At 38.7% G+C, this 22,936-nt stretch overlaps 1 protein-coding gene across 3 annotated transcripts in view; it reads left to right on the forward strand.

Moving 5' to 3' along the window:
• The window catches only part of LOC149820919 (D111/G-patch domain-containing protein), a 55,288-nt gene that overhangs the window by 18,091 nt on the left and 14,261 nt on the right, over positions 1 to 22,936 (forward strand). For 2 of the 3 annotated variants that reach the window (XM_089982123.1, XM_089982125.1), the window contains exons 3-7: positions 6,453 to 6,648; positions 7,373 to 7,527; positions 7,772 to 7,915; positions 8,174 to 8,277; positions 8,448 to 8,598. In XM_089982123.1, the coding sequence (XP_089838249.1) occupies positions 6,453 to 6,648; positions 7,373 to 7,527; positions 7,772 to 7,915; positions 8,174 to 8,277; positions 8,448 to 8,598 (750 nt within the window). The remainder of the gene's footprint in view (positions 1 to 6,452; positions 6,649 to 7,372; positions 7,528 to 7,771; positions 7,916 to 8,173; positions 8,278 to 8,447; positions 8,599 to 22,936) is intronic. The other variant, XM_089982124.1, reaches the window with a different exon arrangement.

Consider the following 22,936-nt stretch of genomic DNA (forward strand, 5'->3'; position numbering starts at 1 on the left):
AGTTGAGAGAAAAAAATGCATGTCTTGGAAACAACAAGAGATCTTCTGTTTGGAGGAGAAGTATCTAAAGTATTTTTGGGTAGATGCAGTTCAGTTGAACATTTATATGATAGATCGTATGCCTTCTGGAGTACTTAAAGACATCTCTCTTTCTTTCAAAAACTGTATTAATGAAAAAGTTTCAAACTATAATACGGTGAAGATGTTTGGTTGTGTATGCTTTGTTTTGCTAGCTGACAAATACAGAGACAAGTTATCTCCTAAAGCTATCAAATGTTGCTTTCTTGTTTTTTCTGAGCAAAAATGATACAAGTGCTATGATCCGGTTGGAAAGAAAGCCTGGATATCCAGACACATTGTGTTTCAGGAAAATGTGTTATACTTTAGTCAGTTTAGAGAAAAGTCTAAAAATGAGTCTGACTTGTCCTTTTTGGTTTCTTTTGAATAAAGGGAAGATGGGAGCGAGAGGATGGAGAGTCAAGGGGAACAAGTTCTAGTTCGAGGAGTCAAGTTTGGTCAAACCTAAGGTTGCCAAACTAGGAAGCGGAAGTGAGAAACGATACGGGAAGCGAAAGCGAGAAGCGAGGCATTTTAAAATTTATACGAAGCGGGAAGCAAAGTTTCAATTTAAAAGCAAAATATGAATAAAAAATGAAGCAATATGGAATCAAACAAGAAACAAATAAAAACTAAAATAAAATTGATCATTCTTATATTTTTAAATTTTTGTTAAAATCTAACAATGATGGTTACCAATTTAAAGAAAGTACATGGAAAGTGAGTGAAAGCGTGAGAGAAAATACATGAAAAAGATGAAAAGAAACATGAGAAACACATTGTATGCATAGACCATCTGTATGAGAATCATAGAAGAAGCGTGGGGGAATCGAGCTTCTCATGAAGTTTCGGAAGCGAGGAGTATCACGCTTCTGAAGCGAGTTTCCGGGAAGCGAGCTTCCCACCTACCTAAGAAGCTTCCGGTAACTCTAATTGAGACCTACCCAAGGAGACATGAAGGTATGATTGAAATTCCATTTTTAGATAAAGTGAAAGAGCAGGGAAGTGAAGGGGCCAATCTTGATCTCATTCCTGCGACAACTGATCCTACACAACAACAACAAAATCTAGAGTTACCATCGTCTTCTTCTTTTGGTTAGGTACGTAAAACTCTTAGATCCTCTGTACTTCTGTTTCGTTTTGTGTCATATGAGTCTTTTGCACCTCATCATCGTGTTTTTTTAGCTTTAATCCATTCCTATGTTGAGCATGAGTCCTATGCAGAGCAGTAGGAACGAAGGAGTGGCAAAAAGCCATGGTTGATTAAATGAATTCACTTGAAAGAATCAAACATGAGATCTAGTAAAACTTCCTCCAAAGAAAAATATTATTGGCAACAAATGAGTGTACAAGGTAAAGTCAAAGGCAGATGGGTTTTGAAAAGACGTGTTTGGATCACGGGTCAGGTCCAGACCCGTGATCATGCATCCTTTCATTAATGGCACATATGTAATTATTCTTTGTTGTAAAAGGGTATTTTAGTACCCTAAATTTGTATTAGTAACAACATATAATGACAAGATTTGTAGCAACCGATTCCTGTATTGAGAATCAGGGTTTCTCTGCAGCTCCTTCTCTCTTTCTCTGTTCTTCATCCTTTACACATGGTAAAACTCTAGATTTATAAAATCTAACAGGTTTGTGGAGAAATATAAAGCCAGATTGGTAGCTAAGACATATAATCATGGTTTTGGAATTGATTTTGACTGCTAGCAGTAGCCGCCATGCAACAATGAGACCTTTGACAGTTAGATGTTAAGAATGCATTCTTGAATGGGGATTTACAAAGTGTATATGAAATTACCACAAGGATACTCAGATCCAGAAGGCAGTGTGTAGGCTTCGTAGAGCTCTATATGGTCTCAAACAAGCACCTCGAGCTTGGTTTGAGAAGTTCAGTTTAGCAACTAGGTCACTTAGTTTTGAGCAGAGCCACCATGATCCTGCTTAGCTTGTGTCTTCCTTTGCTCTTGAATGATGTATATTGCTTCTTTTTGTAGATGATATGATTCTCATTAGGAATGACATAAAGAAGATTGAAAAAACCAAAAAGAAGCTGGCCAGTATGTTTGAAATGAAAGATTTGGGGCAGTTGAAGTATTTTCTTATGTTTGACATAGCTTACTTTAAAAGAGGATTGTATTTATCCCAACATAAGTATACTACAATTTTGATTATGAAAGCAAGTTTGGCAGATGACTCAAAACAAGTAAATTCTCTTATGGAGGAGAACTTGAAGATGAGGACAAAGTTAGAGGATCCTGTAGTATAATAGATAGTTGGGAGCCTTATATATTTGACTATATCCAGACTAGACATAACTTATGCAATTCATGTAGTGAGTCAATTTATGAGTGCTCTTAGATTAGTTCACTTGGCAACCGTACTCAGGATCATCAGGTATGTCAGAGATTCTATGCACTATGACATGTTTTTCTTGTCTTCGTCTGACAAAGAGTTGAGAGCCTTGTGATGCTGATTTTGGAGGCTCCACTAGAGATCGTCTTTCCACTAAGGGGTTTTGTGTTTTCCTTGGAAGCTCCTCATTCTCGTGGAAGAGCAAGAAGCAACAAAAGGTTGCCTTGTTCACTGCAGAAGCCAAATACATGGCGATGACTCAAGTTGTAGCCAAGATTATTTGGATTTGATGGCTATTAAAGGAATTGAGAATTCCATGTGAAAAGAAGACTTAGCTATATTGTGACAATATGAGCATTATTCATATTGCAAAGAATTCAGAGTTTCATGAGCACACTAAGCACATTGAAATAGACTGACATTATACAAGAAGGGCGTATGAAGATGAGATTATAGCTTTGGAGCATGTCAGCTCAAAGAATCAGATTTCAGATGTGTTTATAAAAAAGCCTTTCTCCTTTGCATTTCAGTTCTTTCCTTTTCAAATTTAGAATGATTCCTTTATATCCTTCTAAGTTTGAAGGGGAATATTGAAAGTCTATGTAATATAGTGTAGCTTAAAGTTATGTAAAGTACCTTTATTATGCTATTATGTATAACCCAATAATAAAAGGGGTATACTAATTTATTTAGCCTTTTTGTTTTGAAGTCTCAAGGGAGTCGACCCTTTTAATGTATAGACGGCTCCTCATTCATAATATTGAACATACAAACATTGGTTTCTCTCCCTCTTTTGTTGAGTCTCCTCTAACCCTATTCTCTCTCACTCTTTTTCTATTGGATTTCTAACAATCCTCTCATGCCTCCTCTTCCTCTCCCAAACTGTGTACTTGAAATAAGTACATTATGATTGTCTACTGCCCCTGTAAGTTTTTCAACGGATCCTCCTCTTAAATTCATCTCAAATTGCAGCAACTTAGGGCGTAAAGCTCCAAAAGTGGGTAGCTTATCAAAACAAGACAAGGTAGTATAAAAAAAAAGTTTTATTCAGGCCCCAGTCTATTAAGGACCTATTGTACCTTATCTTTATTTGGAACTATGCAACAAATCACAAGTTGGTTTGTGATTTCCTTCTTCTTATTAAGGTATTCCATGATAGACATAGAACCCTTCTCAAGATTCATGAACTCCTTTAAGAACATAACTCTGGCCTCAGAAACCTGTGAAAATATTTGCACAAATTGGGTCCATAACTCCATAGCAGTGCAATCATTCAAAATGTTTACCAAAACCTCCTATGACAATATAGGCGTGATATATGCCACCAATGCCTGATCACGTTTCATCGAAGAGATATATTCTAGGTTACAAACCAGTAAAGATTTAATAACCCCCTTTTCATCCTTTTCTTCCCTTAATATGAATTCTGGTAGGGTCTAAATCAATCCATCTAAGTCACCAGAAAGGTCTTGGCTTTGAATAAAATGAATGATCTGTCTTTTTCAAGTACAAAAATTTGAGGTATTTAATTTTTCTGAAACTAGTTGGTTGAGAAAGCTTATTGAAAGAACAAAAGAGGAAGAAGAAGAATCCAGACAGGTAAAGAAAGGATGAAAATGATCAGAAAAGAAACACGCAATAATATAATTTGTCTATTTTTTTTTTTTGCAGATCAAGGATAACTCACTAAAATATCGGATGAATGTAGCAATAAGACAAGAGTGATTAATAATCATAAATAAATGATTATTTGAAGGTATGCGATGTTAAGAAATTAATTATCACAATAAATATAGGGACGTTTCAAAAGATATCCGATCCAATACAGATCTAATCTATGTCACAGGGATTCGGCTAGCAGGGTGTTGCACCCGCGTCGACGCGGGTAAGGGTGCGGCACCGGGTGCGGTCAACCCGACCCTGGGTGCATTGACCTCACCCAGGACCCGCGCCGGGGGGAGCCCTCGGACCCCCCTTTCTGCAAAGGCAAAAACTCTGAATCAGGCTCCACAACTCATCAGCTCGACCCCTCCTCTGCACAAAGAGGGCGCAGGGAAGGGGCTCGACCCCTCCTCTGCACAAGTTATATATATATTATTTTTTGCTGCACCCCCACACCCAAGTTTTTTGAAAGTGCCGCACCCGCACTCGCACCCGCACCCATGTGACATAGGATCTGATTTGAAAATCTGCCAAATAAAATCAGGTTTGAAGAAAACAATCAAGAAAAAGAAAGAAAACCCAAAATTGTTGTATTTTTTTTTTGTTTCTTATGATTGAAAGGAACACTTTTTTTTTGGGATCAGTTTCAGACCGAACAATCAAGCAGCAAACAAGTTGAAAATAAGAAGATAAACTTAGATCAATGTATTCGATCTATATGTTTTTCTTATTTTCTCGAAAGGAATAGGAGAAGCTAGAAGAACGTGAGGAAGGAGAAGGAAGAGAGAAAAGAATAGAGGGAATCAAAGAATAGGAGGAACCAATACTTTCTTAACTCACCTGGATGGAGTATAACATCTGCACCAGAAAACACTTTGCAGAGAAGAAGAGAGAGAGGAGGAAGAAAGAGGCTACAACAAATGATTCTCTACACACCTCATTAGGGTTGTGGGTTACTTTAAAACATCAGGTGTTTTATATGATAGAAATACCTCCTAATTAATATACAAGAAACAATACAATTAAGAAGGGTAATATGGTCAAGCTGAACATAACATATTACAATAAGCCGAGAATTTGGATCTAAATCCAGATCCAATAGATCACATCTCAATACTTCACACACACACACATCTTTATCCATTGCATACATGCATGGTGCATGCATATATACATTGTTACATGAATACATGCATACATATATTTTTTGGATGGCTGGTGCTCCTCTTGCTGGATAATCAGAAGCCAGTGGCAAATGCGACCATGTTTTTTTATATTATTTCTTAGGTCAATGGTACGCATAACTTCATGTCTCTTATATTTACCTAGCCATGAATAAGCAAGGTTAGAATGGTTCCCTAGGCACACTATTTGGACTCCCAGCCCTTCATCTAGACCTCATGTATTTGTGTGGCTGGTGTCACTGGCTAAAGTGAATACCCAGGCCAACCTTACAAAGAAAGGGATCCAGCGAGCTAGCTGGTATGTCATGTTTCAAAGTAAAGAGGAAACTACGGCTCGTTTGCTGTGCGTGCTTTCCCTAGCCTGGCCTGAGGCTTGTCAGTTGGAAAATTCCTTGCAGATCAATGTAGGTTCATACATTTGTGATCTTCTCATTAGCCCAACAGTTATTTGTAAAAGTGGTGGCATGTAATATGGAAATGGTGGGTCCAGTCGTACTGGTGGTTTGTGTGGTTAGAAAAAAAAGCGGTAGAATCTTTAAATATCATGGTTGTAAGCCAGATGGTGTCCATAGTCAGGTACAGCTAGATTTGTCTGCATCCACTAGAGTAAAATAACCAAAATCAGATCTTTCTTGGATAGGCGATCATATAATTAACTGTATTAACTGTTTGCTGCTTTGTTTGTGACACCTTGTGAGATTTATAACTAATAAATTTTTTATTTTTCCTCCCGAGAAAATATATTTGAGGAAATCATCATCAAAACACAAATGCTCTAATGGCTGCAATGATATCCTAGAACGTGTAAATACTCCTGCAAAGGATTCACTTTTATATAGCCATTATTTATATGGTGCATGGTAGCATGTCATTTCTTGATTTTTTTCTCTATGTATGGCTTTTATCCCTTTTTCTCTAGTTGCTACTGATAATTTCTATGTACTAACTCTGGATTAAGCAGGCTCACCACTCTCTGTATCCAAGAATTTGTCAGATGCATTGATCCTTGCAATGCATTTACAAGAGAATAGCTGAAACAGCTCGATCTTATCGATATATGCAATCTAAGCCAAAACATTTCATATATTAATGTTCACCTGCATGGTATTTTTGTTTATGAACAGTCATGTAGTTGAAGTTGTTATGGTTTTGTATGGTTAATGTTTACTTTCGACTTTTGATTGTGTATAGGCATACCAAGCCTCCCTTCTTGAAGACCTGGCAGAGGACTTTCGCCTGCCTATCAATCACAGACCTACTGAAAATCTTGATATTGACAATATCGAGCAAGCAACTCTGGACACACAGCTGACATCATCTAATATAGGGTTCAGGCTTTTGCAAAAAATGGGATGGAAAGGAAAGGGTCTTGGCAAAGATGAGCAAGGTATCATCTATAAACTATTCCTCTTCCCATTTTTTTAGTGGTTGTCCTTAGCATAGTCACCTATATCTTTCAAGCTGATTTCTTGGCAAGAGTTTTTCTCGGAGATATTTTCAAAAGGTGATTTTTTTTTGGAAAAATCTTGAAAAATTGAAAAAATATAAATAATAGTAAGAAATAATAGGTTTTCTATTATTTTTCTTATAAAAATATAAAGAAACAAGTTTTAAAAGTTTTTAAAATACAAAAGATACCAAAAAATAGAACTGAGCTTAAAATATATATAAATAAGATATTTTAAAAAAGTTTTTGCAAAAAATTCGTGATAATATCGCGATAATTTCATTTTAGTGATATTTTGAAAATATCGCGAGATTTTCTCAATATTAACATCTACCTTAAAATATCGGTATTTCTCATGATATTTTCAAAATAACACCGATATCGGTGGCTATGGCCGTTAGCCATTGTGATATCCTGACTTAGACATTAATTCACTTTAAAATTTGTAATGGCTCCATGATCGTTTTATCGGATTAGTTGTTTTTGTGTATAGGTACTAACTGCTAACATAGTGACGTGCATTAGGTTAGGGCATTTAAGCTGTTGGTAATTCTGTGATTGTGTGCTTTCCTGCACAGTTTTGTTTGCAGATGGATAAAATTCACATAGAACTGCCCTCGCTTTCTGGGTGCAAAGTGTATCACTTTGGTTTGGGTGCTTACAGGTATAGTTGAACCAATAAGAGCTGGGATTAGGGATCCCAAATTGGGTGTGGGGAAACAAGAGCAAGATGACTTCTTTACTGCTGAAGAAAATGTCCAGCGCAAGAAGCTTGATGTTGAATTAGAGGAGACAGAGGAACACACAAAAAAGCGTGAGGTATGTTCTAATAGCATGGCAAAACCATGAGAGGTATTTTCTGCAGTTAGATTCTTTCCAATGCATGACTTCTTTTGAAACGTACATCTAATAGCAGAAGGCAGCATATAGAATATATGTGTCTTTTGACGGGAATGCTATATCATAAGGCAACATCCACTTTGGAGGATCTTGCGAATTTCGTGCAGTTTTGTATTACCTGGTGGCTTCTACTGCCTGCTTCGTGCACATGATGAAAATCCAGGTTGTAGCGGAACGTGAGCAGAAAATTCAAACTGAAGTAAAGGAAATACACAAGGTGTTCTTCTGTGAACTCTGTAACAAGCAGTACAAACTGGCGATGGAGTTCGAGGTTCATTTGAGTTCATACGATCACAATCATAGGAAGGTATATAACCTTGACTATGAATATTTGCATCATTTTTTATAGTGGTGGAAGGAATCTTGTTTCTTCCCTTTAGATGGTTCCCTGTTCCACATGGTATTGTGAAAGGGAGTCCTGTTAAGTTTTCAAGTTTTTAGACCTTGTTAGCAATGTTACGAGTGTTTTCACTTCTGCTTTCTGCATTTGTTATATATATTTGGGAGCATCTATGTTTGAGTTTCCTTGTGTGGTTTTCAAGTACATTTCTGGTTGAATCTGCAGCGTTTTAAAGAAATGAAGGAAATGCATGGTAGTAGCAGTCGTGATGATCGATTGAAACGAGAACAAATACGTGAAGAAAGAGAAATGGCCAAATATGCTCAGATGTATCCATGAGTTATTTATTCCTTTTTTCCCCCTCTTTCTTTTCCTAGAACTTATTTTGCATAAATTAATACAATCTTATCTTTTTTCATTTTCTTCTTTCTATTATATTATATGGTTATTTCAAGAAATACACTTTTGTCATTTATGCTAGTTCTTTAACTGATTTTAGAGCGGATGCACAAAAGCAGCAGCAACAACAACACGAACAATCTGGAGCCCCTCCAGCTTCCACCACTTCAAGAAGTGCTACTGCTCTTTCATTACAAGATCAGCGTCAGACTTTGAAGTTTGGGTTTTCTTCGAAGGTGGTTACTTCCAAGGTTTGTCTAAGGCTTTAGGCTTCAGTAATATTGTATGCTTATTTTGGATTCTTGTTATTCTTCCATATACATAACCAGTAAATTCCAGTGAAACAGAAGCTATGAGATCATGTTATGATTGTTTCTTGTGTTCTTGTCGTGTTAATTTACATTTTGCTCCCATCCTTATTATAGACTGTACATGTCAAGTTATTGACAAAATGAATCCATTCTGGAGGATTTCATTGAGAATGAATTGTCTTCCCATTTCCTTTTCTGTTCTAGTTTTTGTTTCTGGATGCTTACAGGTGCCTTATTATATCACATTTAAAATAGTTATCCACCAGTGGATCATCTTGTCCCAATGCAGAAGGCTTTATTGGATAATCTTTCTAAATTATGAAATCTGGTATAAGCCTTAAAATAATTTGTTGGTTCTTATGTTCCAAACAGATAATTTCGTATAATACACCATTGAAAGCACACTAAGTCTTCCCCTAACTAGGGGTGGACATCGGGCCAGGCCGGTCCCGCCCGATAATGGACCCGTAGGAGCCACCGAGAGCCCGAATTGACACCTATCGGGTCGGGCTCTTTCGAGGGTGTCCATAACCCACCAAGAGCCCGATACCCAACACCTAATTGGGTCGGGCTTCCAAACTAATGGTCGTGACCTGCCCGATATATGCTTGAGAGAGAGAGAGAGAGAGAGAGAGAGAGAGAGAGAGAGAGAGAGAGAGAGAGAGAGAGAGAGAGAGAGAGAGAGAGGCAACTCTAATCACCATCACACCCAAACCCCCCACTTCTACCATCACTATCGCGGCCACCTTAGTCTTCTATAACCATCGTGTCAGCGTTCTCTGTTCTTCGGTGAGAGAGAGAGACAGTGTCCACCCGCTGGCCGTGAGTTGCTGGGCACCATTGATCGCCTCCCTTCAATCCACTTCTTCGATCACCTCCTTCCAGTTGTTGGACTTCTTGTTCACAAGAAAGTAAAAGAGAAATGGAGGGGAGGCTTCTCACGTCCCTCCATGGGAACTTGGAAAGGAATGGTGCCTTCCCAAGCGAGGAGAGAGGGAGAGAGACACGTGTCTCTCTTTCCTCTTTTTTTTTTGTCACATACATTGGCAGGACAACTGGTGTTGTATTTTTTTTTTCAGTTTTGCGTGTAAAGGGCAGCACAAAAAGGAGTTCTTTTTAAAATTTAAAAGTATTTTTTTATTGATAGTAAGGGCCCAACTCGGGTCAGGACCCCTGCCCGAGCCTGACACGATAAGTTGTTGGGTCGGGCCATGCCCGATTTTATTAAGGCGGGTTCTTTAAATTTGGGCCCGTGTAATGAAATAAGCGAAAATAAACACAATGTCCTACAATGGACATTTACAAGCACGATGCAAAGAACAAGTCCACAATAGACAAATACAAAACCAACAAGGACTTGCTAAAAAGAACGATCTTATAAAGCAAAAGGGTCTTGAAAAAGCCACACAATACAAAGGGGTTTACCCCTCTATTTATAAGCAAAAGAGAGAGAGAGAGAGGGAGTGGGCATTGGGGGGCCCAACATGGAGTCGTTAGGCCCCCAACAGTCATATTTGTGACCGTTGGGGGTCCAACGATTCTTAGTTGGGACCCCCAATGCTTATACATTAAATGCATTTATGCATTTACAATAAAAAGAAAAATAGGGAAAAAGAAAAAGAAAGGAAAATAAAAAAGACTAAAATGCTCCTATTGGCCAGAATTACATGAATATAAATATATATATATATATATACACATATATATATATACACATATATATTTTAACACCCTCCCTCAAGCTTTACGGAGACATAACCGAAAGCTTGTTGAGAAGACAGATGAATCGAGGAGCAGCAAGAGCTTTGGTGAAGAAGTCCGCCAACGGATACTCGGATCTAACGTACGACAATGCTATAGTTCTTCTTAGATATTAATCACGAACATAGTGACAGTCCATCTCAATGTGTTTAGGTAGCTCATGGAAGGTGTGGTTGCTTGCGATATAAATTGCGCTTTTATTGTCACAACACATCTTCGAAGGTGTAGAGATGATTATGCTCATATTACTGAGGAGACTCTTAAGCCACACAAGCTCCATGGTTGTAGTGACCATTGCATGATATTCAGCTTCCGTTGAGGATAATGATACTTTGTGCTGCTTCTTGCATCTCCAGGAAATCATAGTCGCCTAAAAATACGTAGAAACCAATTGTTGAGACTCTATCATTAGGATTTCCTCCTTAATCAGCATCAGTATATGCAATTAAATCAAGTGATGAAGATGAGAAAAAAAAACTCCCTTAGTTATGGTATTTTTAATGTATCTGATGATTCTTAAGACTGCACTCGTGCACTGTTGTAGGTGCATGTTGAAACTGACTGACTAAGTGAACTGAATGAGCTATTTCTGGCCGAGTGATGGATAAGTATGTCAGAGACCCAACAAGTTGGCGGTAGGGAGTGAGATCTTCAAGAAGAGTTCCATCTTCCAACCTCAACTTTGCATTGATAACTTCAGGGGTTTCTGTCTTCTTGTCATCTGAGATGTCAAACTTTAAGCAAATGTCAGCTGCAAGTTTCATCTGAGAGAGAATGTACCCTCTGGGAGAGTACACCACTTCAATACCTAAAAAATATCTTAAGAAACCAAGATCAGACATGTCAATTTTTTTTTTAAACCTTTTTAATATCATTAATCCCCTGCTCATCACTTCCAGTGATGATCATATCATCAACGTAAAGCAGGAGAATAACTACTGAAGACCCTGCACTTTTCACAAACAAAGCAGTGCCAGTATAACATGAACGAAAATTTAAACTTGTCATTACGTTACTAAATTTATCACGCTTTAATCCATATAAGGCTTTGTTAAGTTTAAGAATTTTATCATTACCAATACATACTCCCGGCGGAGGATCCATGTAAATCTCTTCATTTAGTTCACCGTTTAAGAATGTATTCTTAACATCTAATTGATAAATAGGCCATTTTTTAACAGAAGCAACAACAATAAGAGTCCTAACACTAGTCATTCTAGCTACGGGAGCGAAAGTTTCCTCATAGTCAATACCGTATTCTTGAGCATATCCTTTTGCTACCAGTTAGTTTTTGTAGCGTTCTAATGACACATCACTCTTAGTTTTTGTAGAATACACAGAAATCGAGGCAGAGAGAAAAGAAGAGGGAGAGAGAGAGGAAGAAAGAGAGATAGAAGAAAAAACGTTAAAAAGTTGTATTAGGTCTAATCTCCTCTTAGTTAAATAGAGATTAGCTAAAAGGTTAAAATTACATATGGGTCCCTTATTATATATAAAATACCTAAAAACAACTTTTAAGAATAAAGACTTTAAGTGGTCGATTATTCTTAACACTCCCCTTCAAGCTGGAGCATAGATATCAATCATGCTCAGCTTACCGCAATATTTTGAGAAACTGGGTCTGGCAAGAGGCTTTGTAAAAATATATGCAACTTGGTTCTCAGAGTTAACATGCTTGGTAGAGATATGTTCAGCTTGAACCATATCTCTTATGTAGTGACAGTCAACTTCAATATGTTTTGTCCTCTCATGAAATACCGGATTATTTGCTATATATGTAGCCGCCTTGTTATCACACATCATCACCATCGGAGATGGAACCTTCACTTGAAGATCACTCAGCATAGTTCGAACCCACATCAATTCAGCTGTTGTTTGGGCCATAGCCCTATATTCTGATTCGGCACTCGACCTAGCAACCACGGTTTGCTTCTTGCTTTTCCAAGAAATTAAGTTACCTCCCACAAATACACAGAATCCTGTGGTAGATTTCCTATCCTCTATAGACCCAACATAATCAGCATCAGAGTAAGCAACTATCTCCAGGGTACCCCCTTTTTTTGAATAATTACCCTTTTTCAGGAGAAGATTTTAAGTATTTGAGTATCATCATTGCAACATTCCAGTATACCTCAGTCGGTTTGTCCATGAATTGGCTAACCTTGCTTACAACCAAAGCAATATCAGGTCTAGTCAGTCACATATAGTAACTTTCCTACCAGTGAGTGATATCTTCTGCTATTAACAGGTTTTGACCCCTCTTCCAACAAATGAACTTTGTTATCCATGGGAATATTTGCTGGTTTAGCTCCCAACATTCCTGTTTCTTTTAGTAAATCAAGAACATACTTCCGTTGTGACAAAACCACACCCTCACTGGCCCTGAGTACTTCTATGCCCAGAAAGTATCTAAGGGAACCAAGGTCTTTTGTAACAAAATGTTTTTGAAGATGAGCCTTTGTAGCTGCAATATCATTCATGTTATCTCCTGGAAGAATGATGTCATCTACGTATACCACCATAACTACTATGCCTAAGTTGTCTTAATAAATAATGTGTGATCGGACGCTGATCTATTAAAGTCAAACTTTGACATTACTTTAAACAACTTTTGAAACCATGCCCGAGGACTTTGCTTTAAACCATATATCGCCTTTCTTAATCTACACACTTTCTGACACTTCCTTTCAACCTCGAACGTAGGAGGTTGTTGCATGTAGACAGTCTCAGACAAATCTTCATATAGAAATGCATTTTTCACATCTAGCTGACACAAACTCCATCCACGGTGAACAACTACAAAAAGAACAAGACAAATGGTGCCCATTCGTGCCACAGGAGAAAAGGTCTCAAAGAAATCAACCCCATATGTCTGAGTATAGCCTTTTGCTACTAACTTGGCCTTATACCTTTCAATTGAACCATCTGAGTTATAGTATATACCCATTTGCATCCAATAATGTCCACATCCTCTGGGGGATCAACAAGGTCCCATGTATGTTGAGACAACAAAACATCCATTTTATCTTGCATGGCTTGCTTCCATCGACTATCGAGAACTGCCTATTGATAACTCATAAGAATAGTTTCAGCAGTTAAGGTGGAAATAAAAGCTGTCATCTGATTACCGAGTTTGGCATTTGACAAAAACTTAGATATAGGGTATAAGGTACATTGTCGTGTCCCCTTTCGCAGAGCTATTGGCCTGTTATCATCAACATGAACGTCATCGCTATCAGGAGTACTTACCTCAAGAGAAGAAGTAGATGGAGGCACTAGAGGAGTGGGAGCTCTACGCACATACACCAATGGAGGATTGTGAAACCGTGAGGGAGGTGGAGTTGGATTCGATAATAAGGGCACCGATTCCAAAGAAAGAGGAGGAACAAGAAGTGGAAAAGAATCATCATGATTAGATTGCAGCCGAGTACCAGTACTAGAATAGTATGGAAGGGACTCTAGGAAGAATACATCTGCATTGACATACCCTGACGAGAGATCAGATCATAACATCGATACCTTTTGGTTTTTTGGATAGCCTATAAATATACACTTAGTGGCTTGAGGTGCTAACTTATCACGATCAGGTCCAAGTCTATGCACAAAGCAAACACACCCAAATACCTTGGGCGAAAGAGGAAAGAGAGGTGTACTCGGATACAGGATTTGTAAAGGGATTTGGTCTTCCACAGATGAAGAAGGCATGCGGTTAATCAAGTAGCAAGCAGTGGTAACTGCATCACCCCAATATGAAGCAAGAACATTTGATTGAATCATAAGGGTGTGTGCTACGTCAAGGAGATGCCTGTGTTTTCGTTCAGCCACCCCATTTTGCTGAGAAATATATGCACAGGAGGTTTGAGGTTGAATTCCATGATCACGATAAAATTGCAATAGTACTGTGGTTTTAAACTCAAGAGCATTATCAGTGCGAATAATCTTAACAACTGACTCAAACTGGGTTTTTATTTCAATGACCAAAGATTTGATAATATTAGGAACTTCATATCTTTCTTTTATTAAGAATACTCAAGACAACTTAGAAAAATCAGCAACAATGACAAGATAATAACGACACCGAGTCCTGGTAGGAATCTTACTATGTCCCCATACATCTGCATGAAGAAATTCAAACTTTATGACTAGACTGACTCTAACTAGAAGGAAACGAACTCCGATGATGCTTGCCCAACTGGCATGCTTCACACTGAAATAATGTAGTAGACGAAATTTGAAGAAAAACACTTCGAAGCTTTGACAATGAAGGATGTCCGAGATGATGATGCCACTGAATAGGACTGGAGGAATAATCGACTGCAGCATAAATGTTTTCCATTGGGTGATGTAGATAGTAGACTCCATTTTCTTCATAGCCTCCACCAATCTTCTTCCCTGTCAGCAAATCCTGAAAATGACAACCAGGATCAAATATCACTCTACAGTTTAGCTCTTTTGTAAGACAACTCACTGAGAGTAAACTTTGAGGAAATGAGGGAGCAAGGACATTTTTCAACTGCAAAGAAGAGGATATAAAAGCATTTCCCTGACCAATAACCGGAGAGGAACTCCCATCTGCTAATGAGACCCCCCGATGTGCAGTAATAACCTTTAGATCTGAAAGATTTTGAGAGTTTCCACATAGATGTATAGATGCACCAGAGTCAATGATCCACTTACTATCATAGAGATGAAGATAGTCTTCTGTTGAGTAGGCCACACCAGCTACAGGAGAAGAGGAGCTTGAAGGACGATGAGCGACCAATTCATCATATTCTGCATGACTCAGGGTGATACAGTCACTTGGAGAAGTGGTGTCATTCGCTACCTCTAATTTTGTAACATTAGCTTTTGAAACATTAGGCTTCGATGTAGGAAAGGCAGGCCATCCATGTTTATCCCAACAACGATCTTCTAAATGTCTCGATTTTTCACAAAAAGTACATTGGAGTTTACCTCTACCTCCCATACCTCTTCCACGACCTCGTCCTCTAATATTTAGATGATTTCCTCTTCCATAACTAGATGCAGCAGCTAGAGCAGATGTCTGAGATATAGGTTGAGATTGTGGAAGAGAGATGACAAGTCTACTCAAACGATTGTATGCATCAGCAAGGGTAGGAACATCAGACCCAGTCAACATTTGAACTTTAGCAACTGAGAAGTTTGAAGATAAGCACGTGAGGAACCGAGCAACCATATTTTGTTCTTGATGATCTTTTTGCTTTGAACAACACAGTGGCCTATGAGCATTAAGTCTTTCAAAAGCAGCTTTAACTGAGGCATAGTACTGTGCCAAAGTCTGATCACCCTGCTGCAAGTTATATATCTTCTGTTCAACTTGGAGAATACGGCTCACATTAGTCTCTTGAGAGTATGTATCTCGAAGATTGTCCATCTGTTTAGCTGTGGTATAATAAATTAGACTACCTGCAATATGAGGTTCGATCCTATTCATGACCCATGACATAACAATGTCATTATCTTCGTCCCAAGTAATATATTTTCTCACTTTATCATTTGGTTCAGTTTCCAACAAAATATGTTTTCTATGATATCCAGATACCGACATCATAAACGTTCTGGACCACCTGGCATAGTTCGTTTCATTTAATTTCACAGAAGAACCATAAGAGAAAGGATTTGCAAAGGCTTTATATTCCCCAATAGTCTCATTCTTGGAATCGGATTTCAGAACTTCACCCATAGTGAATGCCGCTAACTCAAGAAATACTGCCAACAACACTGCTGCAACAAACGACCACATGAAACATAATTTATCACAGTTTGTAAATCTAGTAGATTCCAAAAAGAAATTCATTCAGATTTACTCTCCACTTCACAAAAAATTGAATGCTTCAAGACCATACAGTCTGCTTTACACGATGCAAAACTTAAGATGACACCAAAGACTGGGCAGAACCACGACACACTTGATCTGAGATCAGATCTGAACTAACCAGATCGGATCCAAAAGAAATCAATTAAAAAAAAATGACATCGATCCAGGTTAAATTTTTTTAATAGATGATCTGATATGAACAAATCTCAGACCAACTACTCCACCCGATGCAGGATTCACGACACCACCAGATCTGTGATCAGATCTAAATTTTAACAAAAAAAATGACTACTTCAAAAAAAAATCCCTCGACAGCCAGATCCACGACTGAGCAACATAGTTATTCTGTTTCCATCCGATGCAAGATTCACGACACCACCAGATCTAAATTTAACCAAAAAAAAAAACAGCGACTACTTCAAAAAAAATCCCTCAACAGCCAGATCCATGACTGAACAACATAGTTATTCTTTACCCCACTCAGATCCATTATAAGATATGAACTAACCAGATCAGATAAAAAAAAATCCAGTTTCACGACTTTTGCACAGCACCTGTACCTGTAGCTACTCGGTCCTGTCGACATGGATATATAGATCCATTGTAACCTTTAGATCTGACTACAGATTTGAGTCATGACATTTGTTAGACCTTAGATCTGTATCACTTATTTTTCAAAACAGCGATCAATCACACCTTTTATTTTTCTTCACGTAATCTACTGTCCTTCACTCGAACTTGGTGTAGAACATGAGATCACGCTCCCAGGGTCGACTGCTCTGATACCATGTAGCATACACAGAAACCGAGGCAGAGAGAGAACAGAAGAGGGAGAGAGAGATAGAAGAAAAAACGTTAAAAAGTTGCATTAGGTCTAATCTTCTCTTAGTTAAATAGAGATTAGCTAAAAGGTTAAAATTACATATGGATCCCTTATTATATATAAAATACCTAAAAACAACTTTTAAGAATAAAGACTTTAAGTGGTTGACTATTCTTAACAGTTTTGACTTTGTAGACCCATCTACATCCAATAGATTTCTTTCCAGTGGGTAATGAGGTTATTTTTCAAGTTTTTGCCTTTTCAAGGGCACTAAGTTCTAAGTTCATGGCTTCGACCCATTGGAAAATATTTTTGGCTTCATTATAGTGAGATGATTCATGGAATGAGTGTAACACAATTAGGCATGACCTATATTTTGGTGTTAGAGACTCATAGGAAACAAACCTATTAGGAGGATTGGAGACTCGACCAGATCTTCTCAAAGAGGTTTCTTCTATGTTGGAACCTTGGGAGTATTTTTCCAAAGCATTTATGGGAACTTGTTGACCACGCCGAACATAGGTTTGAATTGGTCTACTACAATCAAGGTTGTTAAATGCAATGAGGCGAAGCGAGGCGTTGAGCCTGTTATGAAGCGAGGTGTTGAAGCGTAAACCTCGAAGCCTCTAGGACCCCCTCGGTGCGCTCTCCAACTGGAACACCTCCTCCCCGCTGGCGCCCTGCGATTGGCGGGGGCGTCGTCTGCATCTCCGGTTGCGTCACCGATCTTCGCCTCCCTCGCCTCCGCCTCCAGGGACCCCTCTCCCCTCAGCTCGGCCTCCTCTCCGGCCTCCGGAAACTCAGCCTCCGGTCCAACCTCCTCAACGGCACCATTCCCCTTTCTATCGGCCGATGCTCCATCCTCCGTGCCATATTCCTCCAATCCAACGCCCTCTCCGGGACGCTCCCGCCAAAAATCTTCAACCTCACAGAGTTGCAGATCCTCAATGCCGTCCAAAACCTCTTGACAAGGAGAATCCCCTCTGGAGGCCTTCCGGCGAGCCTTCAGTTCCTTGATCTCTCATCTAACTCGCTCTTCGGAGAGATTCCGGCCAATGTGTCTGCCTGCGTGCTACATCTGCTCAACCTTTCGTTCAACCGGTTGATCGGGGAGATTCCGGCTAGTTTTGGAGAGAGTGCTTCTCTGGAGTACCTGCTTAACGAAAACCTACACCAAGGAAGCATTTTGGCGGCCCTTGCCAACTGCTCCCTTCTTTGCCACCTCAGCGTCCGGGACAACAACCTTAGCAGCGAGATTCCGACAGGGATTGGCTGGCTTCCGAACCTTCAGGTGCTCGCTCTCTTGCACAACAACCTCTCCGACGTGCTCCCATCCTCGCTTTTCTTCTAACGCCTCCAGCTCCTCATCGCCACTGCTCAGGATCCTGCATTTTGGGTTTAACAAGCTCACCGGCATCGCTCCGCCAGAGAACAATGCGGCCGGCGGGGTCGCAAGCTCGCTGCAAGTCCTTGACCTTCATAGCAACATCATCGATGGTGAGGTTCCCTTCTGGTTGGTGAACATGATGCGTACGCCTTAGAAGCGAAGCACGCCTCGATGCGAGGCATGCACTTCACCCATATGAAGCGTACGCTTCGAGCCTGCAAATGCCTCCCTACAGCCTCTGTTCCTTGAGCTTGCGCTTCGCCTCTGAAGCATACGCTTCAGGTACTGAGGCGTGAAATGAAATGGGTGATCTTCGAAACACGAGCTTAGATTAACAAGGGCAAGTGTCAAGAATGACACTAAAGCATAACCCTTAAAAAGGGTATAACTGGAAACAAAATAAAAATAAAAATGTATTCTTTATTGATATGAAAAACCAATTGCTTAAGAAGCATTGGGGTAAAATACAAGAGGGGCTGCACCCCTTTATATACACCGCTGAAAGAGGACTCAATAGAGCTGTTGGGCACAGTCCAACAGCTCTATTTAGAGCTGTTGGAATGTGTCAGTCCAACAACTCTATTGCTAGTCAAGTCTGGACAGGACTTGACTAGCAACAGTCATTCTAGTTCAAACTGAACTAGATGACATAAAGACAAAAAATAAAAATAAAGGAAAAAAATTACAGAAATGAAAAATGTATTTATATATATATATAATAATATAATATTATTATATATACATATATGTATAGTTTTACATTTTAACACTCCCCCTCAAACTTACGGTACAATGAGCGAAAGTTTGTCTAAGAGAAAGTGAAATCAGGGAGCAGCGAGAGGCTTTGTAAAGAAGTCTGCTAACTGATATTCTGAAGTGACATATGGCAGATCAATTATCCCGTGTAGATATTCCTCTCTGACGTAGTGACAATCCATTTCGATGTGTTTGGTGCGTTCGTGGAATGTTCTGTTACTGGCAATGTAGATCGCACTTTTGTTGTCACGACACATTTGTGAAGCCTTTGTTGCTTCAGCTCCCATGTCAGCAAGCAGTCGTCGGAGCCAAACTACTTCCATGGTCGTGGTTGCCATGGCTCTGTATTCAGCTTCGGTGGATGAGAGAGATACCTTCTGCTGCTTTTTACACCTCCACGAGATTAATGATTCCCCTAAAAAGACACAAAAGCCAGTGGTTGAGTGTCTGTTATTGGGATCACCTCCCCAATCAGCATCAGTATATGCAATTAAATCAAGAGAAGAGGAGGAAGATAAGAAAAGTCCTCGTGAAAGAGAAGACTTGATGTATCTGATAATACGCATGACTGCTCCCATATGAACAGAAGTAAGAGCATGTTGAAATTGACTTGCTGTATGAACAACATGTGCTATATCTGGTCTGGTAATGGATAGATAGGAAAGTGCCCCGACAAGCTGTCTGTAAGGAGTAGGGTCTGCAAGAAGTTCTCCATCATCAATCTTCATTTTAACATTAACAACTTCTGGAGTGTCAACTTTCTTATCATCAGTAATACCAGACCTGAAAACAATATCAAAAACAAATTTAGTCTGAGATAATAAATATCCTCTAGGAGAATAAGCAACTTCAATGCCTAAAAAATATCTCAACAAGCCCAAATCAGTCATTTCAAAATGAGATTTAAGAAGTGTTTTGATTGTTTCAACTCCCTGTTTATCGCTTCCGGTGATGATCATATCATCCACATAGAGAAGAAGCACAATGATCCCTGCATCAGAATTCTTAATAAACAAAGCAGTGTCAGTTAAACAGAATTGAAAACCAATATCAATCATAACACGATTAAACCTATCATACCAAGCTTTTGGTGCTTGTTTAAGTCCATAAAGAGCTTTTTCTAAGCGAAGGACTTTACCCTTAGGAATACTTAGAGACCAGGAGGGGGTTCCATATATACTTCTTCAACTAGCTTTCCATTTAAAAAAGCATTTTTGACATCCATTTGAAAAATAGACCATTTTTTGATAGAAGCTAAGGCAATTAAGGTTCGGACAGTAGTCATACGAGCCACCGGAGCAAAGGTTTCTTCATAATCAATCCCATATTCTTGGGCATAACCTTTGGCTACTAAACGGGCTTTATATCTTTCAAGAGTACCATCACTCTTGGTTTTAATTTTATAAACCCATCGACATCCTATAGTTTTCTTCCCTGGAGGAAGATCTTGAATATTCCATGTAGAAGCCTTTTCAAGTGCATCTAATTCAGCTTTCATGGCTTCTATCCATTTGATATCATTTTTTGCTTGAAAATATGTGGATGGTTCTTCATATGAGTGAATTAATGCAATAACTGCCCTATATGTGGGTGAGAAAGACTCGTATGATACAAACTTTCCTGGAGGCCTCGAGATTCGGGATGATTGTCTAGTTGGAATGTTAGAATATTTCTCAAGTGCACATGGAGGATTAGACTCTTGTCGCCTGAAATATTGAATACTAGTATCTCTATGAACTTTTTCATTTTCAACATTAAGATCAATAATTCTTTGATCATCATCAAAGTTACAGTCAAGGTCATATTCATCAGATGTTGATGTTAGATCTAGCAAAAAGGAGTACTCAGTGACGTCTTTTAATTTTCTAAAATCAAAGAAGCTCTCCTTTTCAAGAAAGGAAACATTTCTAGACACATATAATTTATTATTTTTGAAGTCAAAACATCTATAACCTTTCTGGTTTTCAGCATATCCTAAAAAGGCACAGGGAATCGCACGAGGGGAAAGTTTATCATTTTTGTCAGTAAATATGAAACATTTGCACCCAAATATTCTTAGTCTAGAGTAGTCTGGAGAAATGTTCATAAGTTTTTCAATGGGAGTGATATTTTGTAACGAAGAAGATGACATCCTATTAATGAGATAGGTGGCAGTTAAGGCAGCTTCTGCCCAAAAGTCTTTCGGGACTTGATTTGTTATTAATAAAGTCCTAGTGGTTTCTATAATATGGCGATGTTTTCGTTCTGCCAGTCCATTTTGTTGAGGTGTATAAGGACAAGATCTTTGATGTGTGATGCCATACAATTTAAGATAATTTTGAAAATCTGTAGATAAAAACTCTCCCCCTGAATCTGTGCGAAAAATAGTGATATCATTTTGAAACTTGTTTTTAACCATATTATGAAAAGTTTGAAAGTATGAAAATACTTCAGACTTATGTTTGAGAAAGTACATCCACGTATGTCGGGAGAAATCACCGACAAAAATAACATAGTAAACAAATCCTCCTTTAGAAATTACTGGTGCAGGACCCCAAACATCCGAGTGTATTAGTTCAAGTGGTCTTGAAGAGAAAAAGGTTCTCTTCTGAAATGGTAATCTTTTCATTTTGCCGAGAATACAATCTTTACAATCAAATGATTCAGAGTTACAAAATTTCCCTAGATTTGGAAAATGTTGGATTTTGGCTATATGTGGGTGACCAAGTCTCTTATGCCACAGTTCCAACTCTATTTTTTGAATATTATAACAAAAAGCTTTCTTCGACATTTCCAAAAAATCCATGTAATAGAGTCCTCATTCTCTATGGCCTTCCCCAATCAGCTTGCCTGACTGGCGATCCTGTACCCAACAACCATGAGAAGAAAAAGAAATATTACACCCATAATCAGAAATTTGAGATACAGATAAAAGATTTAAATTTAATTTGGGAACATGTCTAATTTCTGGAATAAAAAAATTTTTTGTTTTATAATTTTTTTCAAAATTTCCTATTCCTTCTATTTCAAGAGAAGTCCCATCAACAGTAAAGACCTTTGACACACTTGTTTTATTTTTAACACATTTGGATAGACTTTGATTATTTGGGGTCATATGAAAAGATGCACCAGAGTCAAGAAGCCAAGAAATTTTACCTAGATCAGAAAAAGATGAGGCTGCTGCGCCAGTTGAAGCTTCAGATGAAGAAGAGGCACCTTTGATGAGAGGCTGAAGAATCTCCATTAGTTGGGCCAGGGAAACTGGTGCATCCTGATCTTTAGGCTCCGATCCAGCAATTGCAGCTCTTTTTTCTCTCAGCTCCTTAAGTTTGGGACATTGTGGCCTGTAGTGTCCCGGTTCATGACAGTGATGACAAATAACTTTCTTCTTATCATAGTCACCATTTTGTCGGTTAAAGTGAGGAGGCCTATATGATCGAACATGATTCTCTGGTCTAGACACGGCTAAAATGGAATCATCTTCAATTTTTAAAGAACCTTTCCGGAGACGATTTTCTTCCATTGTTAACTCTTCAATAGTTTCAACAATAGAAGGAATTTTTCCCCGGTGAAGTAGGGCCGATTTAGTGGTTTCAAATTCCGGCCTTAATCCAGTGATAAACTGGTAAAAATGTTCAGCATCGAGTTGTTTCTGACGAAGCTCGATGTCTTCGGCACAATGCCACTTTGGTTCTAAAAGGGAAAGTTCTTCCCAAAGTTCGGACAACCCATT

This window comes from Nuphar pumila, chromosome 12, assembly GCF_984573655.1.
Source record: "Nuphar pumila chromosome 12, dmNupPumi1.hap1.1, whole genome shotgun sequence".
Lineage (NCBI taxonomy): Eukaryota > Viridiplantae > Streptophyta > Magnoliopsida > Nymphaeales > Nymphaeaceae > Nuphar > Nuphar pumila.